General features: G+C 41.5%; 1 protein-coding gene and 1 long non-coding RNA gene across 2 annotated transcripts in view; one reads left to right on the top strand and one right to left on the bottom strand.

The window, feature by feature from the left end:
- ccn6 (cellular communication network factor 6) overlaps nt 1-12,635 on the bottom strand; it is a 26,248-nt gene extending 13,613 nt beyond the window's left edge. The window contains exons 1-3 of the mRNA XM_016250707.1: nt 12,588-12,635; nt 4,040-4,301; nt 3,470-3,709 (exon numbers count right to left, since the gene is read on the bottom strand). Of these exons, the coding sequence (XP_016106193.1) occupies nt 3,470-3,709; nt 4,040-4,301; nt 12,588-12,635 (550 nt within the window). The remainder of the gene's footprint in view (nt 1-3,469; nt 3,710-4,039; nt 4,302-12,587) is intronic.
- LOC107565465 (uncharacterized) overlaps nt 11,270-13,232 on the top strand; it is a 24,497-nt gene continuing 22,534 nt past the window's right edge. The window contains exon 1 of the long non-coding RNA XR_001606378.1: nt 11,270-11,280. This is a non-coding gene — a long non-coding RNA (uncharacterized lncRNA). The remainder of the gene's footprint in view (nt 11,281-13,232) is intronic.

The following is a 13,232-nucleotide window of genomic DNA, read 5'->3' as shown; positions in this document are numbered from 1 at the left end:
TGGCCGATCCTGACCTGCGGAAGGAGGGAAAGCCTGGTTTTTAGAAATCCTCTCCCTTTTGCAAAAAAGAGCCATAGAGAAAGTGCCTCCTTCAAGAACGAAGTCCAGATTTTACATTCAAAACTAGTGCTGAAGAAGAATGGAGGTCTGCATCGTTAGAAAAAATGCAAGTGATCCCGCTGGCGCCTCCGTGTCCTGCAGAGCGCGCTTCAGCTTCCACTCTCCACACAAACTATTGGCCTAACAGCGCACATTTATATAGGTTAAACATTTAAACTAACATTGTGATATACTTGAACTATTTTATATATAGATTTTATTTTAGGCAAGTCCTTATGATTTGAGAAGGCTAAATTGATCAAACGGGCTATGATCAACTTACTAGGTGCGTTTCCATTACAGATTTGCGGAAAACTTTGGCGATATTTTCTGAATGTCGATAAAAAAGTATTGCGAAATGACGCCGTTTCCATTAACCAAGGTTATGCGGCTGAAACGTAACCTTTTGCCTCTCGCGATAAGTCATGGCAACGGATTTTGACAGATTTTGGCTATATTTATTCAAAGGAGGCTTATGCGTGTATCTTTACAGAAGCAGCAAAGAGAGCCGCTTCAGAAACGTGCGTGGCGCGGCTGGAATAAACCATAGACTATATAAAAACATAAACACAAGAATTGAGTGGCCGTAATCAGCTTCAGTGACCGTATCAGAGCCAGGGCGGATTTAATGATTTGGGGGCCCCAGGCAAAATACAGGAATGGGGCCCTATACAATTTCACACATTTACAACCTTGAGGTTCCTTTCACTGTTGCTCGCTGCTGCACGACCGTGTCCCATAGTTGTGTCTAATCTTTTAGATTTTTCATGTACATGTTATAAATAAAGGATTTCTTTAATGTTGTAAATCCCTTGTTCACATTTAAACAGGTTATAATAGTATTAGAGTAGGTTGGACACTAGGGGGTGCGTTGGGGTAATTTTCACTATGCAATTGTCTACACAACGCAAGGCTGTCTAATTCTAAACTTTAAAACATACATTTATTTTTATTTATTTTAATTGCACATTTAAATTAAACTGAAGGAAATTATAAATTTACATGCTTAAGGATTATTTCAACCAAACATGAAGTGTGCCTGTGTGGAAAGTGTGCATGGTCCTTCTTGGGTCTTTCAGAAAAACGAGTGAGCGCCATTTAAAAAAAATTAAAATAGGCCCTATATAATATGCACTGTTGCTAGGTATTAAAATTATAGCTTCAGATGCATGATATTTGTTGGGCCCTATAAATCTGTTTTATTTTTCCCAAATTAGCCTAAGTTTAATTTTTTCCCAAAAACATTTTTCCGTTTAAATTTGTCTGGATTCAGTTTTTTTTCTTTTCTGGATGATTATATTAAATTTCAACAAAAAACATGTCTAATTAATTAAAATCATGAAACTTGTTTAATTTAACAGCAATTTAGGCCTATTAAAATTAACAAAAATTTAATTCTTAGGGCCCCAAATTCTGCGCTTTCTTAATAGGGCCCTATGAAATTTTTATTTTATTTACTTATTTTTAGAAATTCTGTGTTGTGTATTTTCATTTTTCTGGTAATCAAATGAAGGCGAAAACATTAATCTATCTTTTATTCCAATGAAAATTAAACAAACCCTTTAATTTTTTTACATTCAAAATGCTACACAACAGAAGTTTACGGTGTACGAGCAATGCCACGGAATTCGTCAAATATTGAATGAACAAATCAAATGCAATTCAGTACACTTCAATCAAACCGCGATATGGACTGGTGAATATGAATATTAAATGGCAAAAATACTATTTAGCTACTACAGACGACTACCGCGAGCATTGCGCGTGCTTAAATAGCAAACTAGCAAACGAAACGCACATCTGCGCCATTCATTTCGTCACATTCCGCGATTCCGTCCCCATTTTCAATTCGCAATTTCAATTTACGCAATTTGAATGGTAATGGCTAGTCTGCCGCTGGCCTTTACTTAAAAAAAACAAAACAAAAAAAACTTACATTTAACGAACAAAAAATACTCCAAATGTTTTTCTAAATTTACTTTATAAAAAACAAAACGAAATATAATCACTTTTCCATTACATACAAAACTGAACTATTTTAATAGCTGAAACAGTAGTATAAGCTTTTTTGGGAAAAGGGGAAAAAAGACGGCCTATATTTGAGACCCGTGCAGGGCTTTAATCCACTTCATCCAACGCTGTTTTGTTTTCATCTGTGAGCATGCTCTTGATATATGTATTTTAGGTGTTTAAATGTATAATTGCCTTTTCATTATTTTTTCAGTTTTATTTAAAATTTTAAAAGCTGAAACAGTAGTATAAGCTTTTTGGGAAAAGGGGAAAAAAGATGGCCTATATTTGAGACCCGTGCAGGGCTTTAATCCACTTCATCCAACGCTGTTTTGTTTTCATCTGTGAGCATGCTCTTGATATATGTATTTTAGGTGTTTAAATGTATAATTGCCTTTTCATTATTTTTTCAGTTTTATTTAAATTGGTAGTTAAAACAACTAAAAATAAAAATAAATGTATTTTAAAGTTTTGAATTAGACAGCCTTTGCATACAGGCTTACGCTGAAAACAACAAAATGGAACCTCAAGGTTGATCTAGGAAAATGTGTGCAAATGTATAGGGCCCCATTCCTATATTTTGCCTGGGGCCCCCAATTCACTAAATCCGCCCCTGCATAGAGGACCTACAATAATGTACAGTATTTGAAAAATAATGTGTTTTTTGAATGTTAAAGCATGTCAACATATTCTGTTACACCAAATACACAAAATAATGATCTTTAAAATAGTATCATATGACCCCTTTAAATCTCATTTTGTAAAAAAAAAAAAAAGAAGTGAGAAAATATTGTGAAACCAGTATCGTCAATCATATTGCTTTTGAGTTGAGTTGAGTGAATTGTTACATCCCTAGTAATAACCCTCTTCATCTCTAAAATAATTTTTGTTTCTGCTAATGTAACTAAACCTGTGTGGGTGGTCAAAAATAAAATTTAACAATAAAATCAAATGCTAACATGTTTCCATCTAATCAAACCCTGATGGAGAGAATTATTATCTCAGAATATTCAAATTATGTAATGCATTATGAATGCTTTTTTTATTTTTATGTCTCACACAGGGTAGTATTCACCTGACATGGTCCTGTAGGTGGTGTCCTGCTGGTGTTTGGGGTTTTGATTGCTCTTGAGTCCTGCTGGCAAGCTGCCCTGGAGAGCAGCTGCTAATGTAACTAAACCTGTGTGGGTGGTCAAAAATAAAATTTAACAATAAAATCAAATGCTAACATGTTTCCATCTAATCAAACCCTGATGGAGAGAATTATTATCTCAGAATATTCAAATTATGTAATGCATTATGAATGCTTTTTTTATTTTTATTTTTTTTATTTATATGTCTCACACAGGGTAGTATTCACCTGACATGGTCCTGTAGGTGGTGTCCTGCTGGTGTTTGGGGCTTTGATTGCTCTTGAGTCCTGCTGGCAAGCTGCCCTGGAGAGCAGAGGAACTCAACATTCCAGCCGGCTTTTGGATGAAGGCAGGAGTGCAGCCGATGGCTCCAGCAATGCAAGTGCACTTGTAGAATGAGCTGGGTTGGAAGGCCTGTCCGTTATCATAGTGAGCCCCATTCAGGTCACAACCAACCCCCATCATGTCTGCAAAAATATGCAGGATTGACTATTACGTGCAAAAAATAAAACTTAATTTAAGATATGGTCATGAGGTTAAAAAATCCTCTTAACTAAATTAAAATGAGGCAGTTAGTACAATATGGCCACAATTTACATAAAACTCTATCTGATAAAGAAAATCTATCTATCTATCTATCTATCTCCCTGCATATATAATATCATGTGTGAGGATTCTCATTACACCACTGTATTCTGTAAAAACAATTTAGCTTCTAAACTAAATGTTCTTATTTTTTAGAAGCTGTGATGTTGATTGTAACAACCACCTAGGGTTTTCATAAAACGCTCACTCACAAGCACAGACGCCAACTTCATAACGTGGCTGGTCTTTGGAAAAGTCACAGTACATGCTTTTGTGAGGGTCACAGACGTCCCTCTCATTGCATGATTTCCCAATCTGCCGTGCACAGGTTTTGCAGCAGCCGCAGCCATCCAAGATGGAGCTGACACCAGGGGCACACAGCGGCCGGACGCCACATTTACACGGCCAACTACAGAACTGCTTCCTCTCCACCAGGCCCGTCGCTTCCCGCAGCTTCTGGCTGCTATCAGCACCCTGCAATACATGCAAAAAGAAAATAAGGAATAAAAGATATCACCTCTGTGAGCCCATTTGTAGTTATTTGTGAAAGAATCACTAGTATCATGCTCTTATTCTTTGGTTTTCATTTCCTTGGCATGCACTTTTAATGCGTTTAGAGCATAGTTATTTGATCAATGTGGGTTTTTTAATTAATAATCCAAATTAGAATGACAACATAAAACTTAAAGATAAATATATTGAATACATGTTATACTATACATTTTTATACATATAATACATTTACACTAAATATATATTATAAAAAATTAGAACACTAACTAATTTATTTAATTTAATTTATGTAACAGAGGCATACTGATACAAAAAAAGAGACCACATAGGTATATGGACTTGAAACTTCTTTTTGGAATTTGTTAATTTACAAGAACTGCCCAAACAAACCAATTCACCAGAATGAATCTACCTTTCCGAAAGCTACATATGAGAAAGGATGTATATATATATATATAGAGAGAGAGAGAGAGAGAGTTTTTTTTAGATGAACCGATACACTAGGATGACAGTGTGGTTGTTTACATCCACTTGCAGTAAAATAACACAAACGTGACCTTAAAAAACAGCAATCTTTGCATTGCACCACTAGTTGTAAACTATAGCTTGCTACTAAAACAGCTGAGCTTCTCTCCCAGTTATATTTGTGGTTGGAGTGTCACAGTGCTTTCGTTGTATTGTATGCCACACACTGAATCTTGCAGAAACGATTTACTGATTCTCAAGAATATGTTGTTATTGTAGAAGAAACTATTGGCTCATTTCCAGTGAGCGGTACAGTACGGTACAGTTCAGTACAGTACGATTTGGTACGAGTAACCCTGATCCAGCTTGCGTTTCCACTGCCAATAGTACCCTTCTTGATAGGTGTGGTGTATGTCGGAAAGTAGCGATCGACGATAAAGCGCGACAATAAGCACAACTCTGACTTTTTTTGTAATATGTCAGTTTTAATGAACAATAATAGTCATTATAAAAGTATAAGTACAAAGTATAAGAGGCTTATATAAGAGGAAATAATAACAAAAGCAAACAATTCAGACAAACGTATGCTACAAAGTCAGCACTGTACAATGGTAAAGTTCAAAATAAATATATAAAGTTTATATATACATAACTTTGTGCTCAGCCAAAACGGTATGACCAGGAATAAATAATAGATTCATGAGACCACGAATGCCTGTTAAATATAGCCTACCCAAAACTAATTATATCTCGTGTTTAATCACTACAGAGACGTCAGAGCCAGCGGCAAATGTCAGAAGGACTAGCCGAGCTAAGGCTGTTCTATACAGATACATAAGCACTGAGCACCCGGTGATCGCCTGGAGCTCCGAAATTGGCATAGCAAATTTTCAAATAGGTGCTATCTTTATAAATAAACCACAGATTTGAGTTTTAAACAATTACATTCTCGCCTGAAAAACTCTTAAAACGTACTTGGTTACTTTCGTAACCTCGATTCCCTGAGATACGGGAACGAGTACTGCGTTGCTAGACGCTTATGGGAAAAACTCCTTTTTCTCAGAGGACAGAAGACTTATTCAATCACGCAGTGTAACTGCACGGCCAATGGTTCGTGCAGTGCTTATAAAACGAACCAATGCCTCGGCAGCGGTGCTGCACAAGCCTATGGCGGTGAATCCCACCAGAATGGGCGGGGCCATCTGGCTATATAAGCGGGCATTTCACCATAGAATCTCAGGTCAATTAGACTGAAGTGATGACACCGAGTCGGTGAGTCCTGCAGGAGGCAAGAGGGCTGAACTCACTGAGGTCAGCCCAGCCTTCAGATAATCGTTCCAACGGTCGTATGTACAACCTCAGCACTTAGTAATAGGGCCAAGAGTGTTCCTGAAGAGTCAGGCAGACATTTACTCTATGTAAATTCTCAGTGCCCTAACTTGCACCATTTCCTCTCAGCTGCCCTGAGTTTGGTCCGATGTTCACGAAGAACATCGGATAACCAGGAGTTCGAGGGGGCAGCCCGTGCTGGCCTGGAGGAGAGAGGACAAATATCATCTAGACAAGAGGTTAAAGTAGAGCATAAAGTGTCAGTTGCTGCATTCACATCCAGAGATGAAAAATGGGTAGGTGAGGGAAGAGAGGAGGATACAACGGAGGAAAGATGGGAGGGGGAAAGGGAGCGTAGGTTTCGTCTAAAAGTAACCGGTATGGGGGTTGGTGGCACAGGTAGCAGGTAGAGACATACCCATGTCTTGGCTTTAGGACGACTTTGGAGTCGTTGGGCCCAAACTCAAGACAGACAGGGCTTACCGAGAGACCCTGCAAGTCACCTACTCGCTTAACCGATGCTAGCGCCAGCAGCAGAGCGGTCTTCAGTGACAGTGTTTTTAAGCTCGCAGACTGGAGTAGCTCAAAGGGGGAGCCTTTGTGGGCTCTCAGGACCGTGGGTAGATCCCATGTAGGGACCGTGAGGGGCCGGGGCGGATGGAGCCTCCTGGATCCCCTCAGGAAACAGACAACAAGGTTGTTCCGGCCCACCGATTATCCAGCTATAGGAGCATGAGAAGTTGCTATAGCTGCCACATAGACTTTGAGCCTGGAAGGGGAGTGGACCTGGTCCAACAGCTCTTGTAAGTAGGACAATATCACCGATATGTCACATGTTATTGGGTCCTCACCACGGGTTTCGCACCAGGTGGAGAAAGTCGACCACTTAAGGGCATAGAGGCGTCTCGTAGATGGGGCTCTAGCCTTTGAGATCATATTCAGGATGCTCTCTGGGAGATCTACTGATTCCCGTTGAGAGCCCATAGGTGCAGTGCCCACAGCTCGGGCTGGGGGTGCCAGATTGTTCGGTTCGCCTGAGAAAGGAGGTCATGGGGCGGAATTAGAGGTTTCAACCAGTACTGAAAGGGTCTCATTCTGAACAGGCCCAACTGAAGTACCGGTGATGCAGAGGCCATGAGGCCCAACATCTTTTGAAACTTTTTGAGAGGGTAGGAGGCTCCAATTCTGAAGTGACTATCGCCCTCATGTGGACTGAATCGAAAACTGCCCCCAGGAACGAAGTTCGCTGACTGGGGGACAGAGTGCTCTTGGCAAAATTGATCCTGAGTCCTAGTTGCTCTAAGTGGCTGAGGAGGAGCGACCTGTGGGCTATTAGCTCTGCCTCCGACTGTGCTAAAACGAGCCTGTTGTCGAGGTAATTCAGGATACGGATTCCCATCTGTCTCAGAGGGGAAAGAGCCACGTCAATGCACTTTGCAAATGTGCGGGGAGCCAGAGACAGCCCGAAGGGCAGGACCGTGAATTGATAAGCCACTCCCTCGAAAGCGAATCTCAAGAATCATCTGTGATGGAGGGCTATCTGGATGTGAAAGTAAGCATCTTTCAGATCTAGTGAAAAGAACCAGTCCCCTGGGCGGATTTGTGAGAGGATCTGCTTCAGTGTAGCCATTCTAAACGGCTGTTTCATGAGGGCATGCGGATATGTGTGAGGGCGCTTTTAGAACGGGCCCGTGATTCACAACAATTTCTGGAACAAACATACTGCCACTTGCACCCAGAACTGAACGGAGTGCTTGAGGGGGTGGTCCAGTGCTTGCGAGACTTTGCCCCTTCCTCTTCCTTTCCAGAGGTTCAGGAAGACGTTCTTGGACAGGGTCCAAGTTCAGTCTGGGCTGGGGGCCTTGGCGCTTTGGAAAGGGATAGCGTCTGGCCGAGCGGGAGCACTGTCGGGGCTCAGGCTTTTGAGCAGGCTGAGCGGGCGACGGCACAGCTTTAGCTGTCTGCTGTGCTGGAGCAGGCTTGGGGCGACTGGTGGCCGTTGCAGAGCTGGAGCATTTCGGCAAGAAGTGTCGCATGGCCTGGGACAACTTCTAAACTGCGGTGAATTGCTCTGCAAATCCCTCGATGGCAGGTCCAAACAGCCCCGTGGGGGAGACCGGGGAGTCGAGAAAGGGAACCTTGTCAGCCTCCTTAATCTTGGTGAGGTTTAGCCATAATTGGCGATCCAGCACCACTAGATTGGCCATTGACCTCCCTATGGCCTGCGCTGTGGCCTTGGTAGCCCTTAGAGCCAGGTCTGTAGCGCTGCACAGCTCCCTGAAAGCTGCGACATCGGGTCCTGACTCATCCAGGGCCTGGAGGAGTTTGACCTGAAAGACCTGGAGCACAGCCATGGTGTGTAGAGCTGAGGCGGCCTGCCCGGCGGAGGAATACGCTCATCCAGCGAGGGCAGAAGTCATCCTGCAAGGTTTGGAGGTGTGAGCGACCTTCGCTTTCCATCCAATGGCAGTGGGCAGGCAAAAATGTGCAGCCACTGCCTCGTCGAGAGGAGGCATCCTCTCGCAACCCTTTTCTTCAGCGCCGTCTACTGAGGAGAGAGCAGAAGAAGAGTTAGAGCGAAGGCGGGCCAAGTAGGGAGCACGCCACGACTTCGTAATCTCATCATGGACCTCCGGGAAAAATGGAGAGGCTCGCTGACGAGGGGCCTGGCGGCGCCCCGGTAGGGACCATTCGTCCAGTGGACTCCTCCGGTGTAGACCACTCCAATCCCAGTTCCTCAACTGCCTTAGAGAGGATGCGGAAAAGTTCGGCATCCATCCCTGGCTTAGAGTCACTGGGCTCGGCAGACGATGAAGGGGCGGGGGCAGCAATAGAGCCCGACATCTCCTCCGCGTCTGATGCTATTAGAGACATGCTGTCATCTAATAGCTTGTTCGCTACGGGACTGAACGAGACCATGTCGCTCGCATCAGCCGAGGGACGATGGTCTGCGTGCTGAAAGAGAATGGGAGAATCCTCTCTGCTTGGCAGGGGTGAGGCGCGCGGGATCTGGGCTGGCGCAAGCTTCAAGTCCTGAAGGTCAGCAAAGGAAGATCGTCGTCGCTGAAGGAGAATTGCTCTGAGATCCTATGGCGAAATGCCTTGCTTATATAGCCAGACGGCCCCGCCCATTCTGGCGGGCTTCACCGTCATAGGCTCGTGCAGCATCGCTGCCGAACCATTGGTTTGTTTTATAACCACTGCACGAACCAATGGCCATGCAGTTACACTGCGTGATTGAATAAGTCTTCAGTCCTTGGAGAAAAAAGAGTTTTTCCCATAAATGTCTAGCGATGCAGTACGAGTGAAGTATCGATAGGGAACTATATTTCATGACACAATAACAGTAATATTTAGAAAATTACGCTGGGTTTTGGGCAATGACATTTCACAAATCCACAAGAACAGACAAGAACACATATTGAGAAACAGCTATTGTCTGTGAAAATATAAAATACACGGTTATATTTTTTTTCTGTTTGCGCACTCTGATGTAAATAAGCCCAACACTCATGGACAGCAAAGCGGAACGAGGGAAGGACGCTTTATACCCTTGTATCACGCAACCAGTTCCTCAACTGCCTTAGAATCCATGTTCTGCAGTGAGTTTTGGTACCCTTTGCTGTGCTAGGTCAGTGGTTCCCAACCCTGGTCCTGGAGGCACCCCAACACTGCACATTTTGCATGTCTCCTTAATCAAACACACCTGATTCAGGTCATCAGCTCATTAGTAGACTCCAAGACCTGAAATTGGTGTGTCAGAGAAAGGAGACATGCAAAATGTGCAGTGTTGGGGTGCCTGCAGGACCAGGGTTGTGAACCACTGTGCTAGGTACCCCAACGTAAGGGTACCAAAAAAGTGGTACGGTTCGCTATTTTGGGACCATTCACAACTTCTGACAGTGGAAACAGAAATAATTGCGCACTGTAATGTACTGTACCGAACCGTACCGCTCAGTGGAAACGAGCCATATCACTCTAAATGAGAGACAAATCCGAACAATGTGGACAAATTATCTGCACGAATCAGCAACTGTGCCACATGCTGCGTAATAGCAGACTCTCTAGATCCAAGCGAAAACTGTCACAAAAATATTCCAAAAATACACTTGTAAAATTTGATATGCACAACAACTGTTAATTTTACAGCATTGTTTTTTCTCCACATATAGCCTACATTCATGCCAGCTTTGATGGGGTTGACCCATCATCTGGGTGGGCCAGTGCCACCCTGCCCATTATATGGCCTTGTCACTGCTTTCAGGGTAGGTTATACATTTGATATAGACTTCTACTGATAAAGTATGTTTAAGCCGTTTCATTTTTCCCATTCAACAATCAAAGTTGAGCCAACAACCAAATTTGAGGTCTTTTGAGGTATCCATTTTAGATGCACATAATTCATCTACTCTATTGCTTTAAACATGAACTGGCACCATTTATTCAAGACATATTCCATTGCATCTTCTTCAAACTAAAAATATATGCAAACGATGGCATTAGTGGTAGGCCTACATCTGATCATGAACATGATGACACAACGCATTACTCAGATTCACAGAAGAATAAACCACAAATTCATACATGTTTAGAATGAAATGAGGTTGAGTAAATGATGACAAAATGTACATTAACCATCCTTTTAAACTGATGTGTGTCATTGGTTTATAGACTGCTCCTAAAGGGATGAGGATATGGATTGCATTTTAAATGTGCTTCCTCGGGTTTTGTAATTACTGACCAACAGCTCAAGAATGTTTTTAGTCACACTTTAGTTTGGGGACCAATTCTTACAATTGTAACTAAATATTAACTACGAATGTTGCCTCAATAAACTCTTAATTTGCTTCTTATTAATAGTTAGTAAAGTAGTTGTTAAGTTTAGGTATGGGGATCTAAAATATGTGCAGAATAAGACATTAAAATGTGCTTTATAAGTACTAATACACAGCCATTATGCAAGTAATATGCTTGCTAATAAGCAACTAGTTAATAGTGAGAATTGTTCTCTAAGATTATAACCAATTAGATTTGTTTATATTAGTTGTTAATATTGTGTGATAAAGAACCCCTCCTCTATTCCCACTCTCCTCCTTCCCACCTTTCACTTTAAGCACTGTGTTACTATAATTCTCTGGCTCTTTCAGTGAGTTTAGCAGCAAATCCACATGCAAAGCTTGGCAGAGGCAAAATCCAACCCTGATGCCAACAAGCGTCCCCTTCACACAGCTCTACTGACTGCACTTCTGTTTAAGCGCCTTATGGAAGAAAAACATCAACAGACCCAGCTGCATTTATAGTGTTGACGCTCTGCAGGCAGCAAATAAATAGCCCATATACTGTATGCACCCCCCGTCTTTCATTTTCTTGCTTTTAAGTACCACATGAGCATATCAGTTTACTTTCTTCAGGTGATCTTTTTTTACTTTCACTTGGGTAAATTACCTCCAAAAGCCTTGCCAAAGTGTAAGGGTGATTCAGTATTAAATATTACAAACCAGGGGCAAGTTTACCAAATAAGCCAGGCTTATTTCAATTAGTCTGACTTATTTTGAACCAAATCAACTGACAATAAATAAACCTGGCTTATTTGGGAAACTTGTTTTATGAAACAGCCCCCAGATGAGAAAAAATCTACACAGTCAGTCATGTGTTATAAACATCAGTGCAAATGACAATAATTTAGTTAACCAGATAGTAAGCAGAAACATAATAAATGTACTAACATATTGTTACTACTATTTTTTAGTAATTATAGTAACAGTTTAAAAGCTGTATTTTGAATATTAAAAGACATGATTTATTTTGTAGATTAGTTGTGTTTATCATATGAGCTATATCATTTCTGTACCGTAGGGTTCACTGCAGGCCCCTCTCTTTCACACAAGTACTTCCAGGGTCACCAGAGGTCAAAACAAAAATCTGAAGTCTTTCTGTCAAGGTTTACAGAATGAGCTCATTTTGTGAAACCGAAATAACAATAGGAACCTACATGCCAATGCAAACTCATGAATATCTTGTAAACATCTCTGAGGAGGTTTCGCTTTAAAGAGATGTTTTATTAAAATGCCATTTCTCAGGCCACATCATCTCAAGGTTTTAAACAGCAGACAATCTGCCATTACATCACTCGGAACCTGACCTGTCATAAGCACTTTGACATCTTCTAAAAAGTTCTTCTAAAAGACAAGAACACCAGCACAGCTTTGATGTGAACTAAAAAGTTTTCTGATTTTATGGGGTCTTTACGTGCTAATATTAATAAGCAATCAACTACAATTACAGATGCATGCCATCAATGTACAGTTAACATCCCAAAAAGTATAGAACCTCAAAGCCAAGGTTTAACTTTCAGGCCAGCTAGGCAGTTATATGGGTTATGGGCAGACAATGATGCTATTGGTTATAGTCAAGCTTTGACTGTTAAGAGAGAATGGAATTGGTGGCTCTTACCTGACTCAGAAAGAGCAGCAGAACACAGCACAGTAGTGATAGCATCATATACGGCCTGCAAAGGAGCTCTGTGCACCCAGAATGAAAGAACGAGGGAAAGAAGGAAGGCTGGGAGAGAGAGAGAGAGAGAGAGAGAGAGAGAGCTGACCTGTCTGAGAGAGGTACACAAAGCTCCCCTCTGTCTGTTCTCCAAACACACCTTTCCCCTACAGAACTCACTCAGAAGTCTATCTGAAATATTTCACCCGCCCTCTGCTCTCACTCTTTCCTTCAGCTGTTCCTTTCTCTTCTCACACCTTGCAGTATCAAAGACAGCAAAAATGTTCTTTATCAGTATCTATTAAATATCATAACATGCTTAAAACAAGATAAATGTATCAATTATTTTTTAGAGAATATGTCTTTAATAAAGTTTATTTTTCTAACCCCACTGGCAATTTCTTTAAGTATAAACACAAAAAGGTTTATAATACCCAGAGAAAAAAGTCAATTAACCTTTCCATTAATCTCAATGGCTTGCATTCAAAGGATGCAATTTGAAGTCTGAACTATGAAGTTGCAGTAAAATTACATCATGACAATGCTGTTTTGCTGATGGCATCACCCCCCCCCCCCCCCCCACCCACGGGAGTGTTTATTCTCTCA

This window comes from Sinocyclocheilus grahami, unplaced genomic scaffold, assembly GCF_001515645.1.
Source record: "Sinocyclocheilus grahami isolate Dianchi unplaced genomic scaffold, SAMN03320097.WGS_v1.1 scaffold1002.1, whole genome shotgun sequence".
Classification (NCBI taxonomy): Eukaryota; Metazoa; Chordata; class Actinopteri; order Cypriniformes; family Cyprinidae; genus Sinocyclocheilus; species Sinocyclocheilus grahami.
This window is presented reverse-complemented; position numbering and strand designations above follow the sequence as displayed.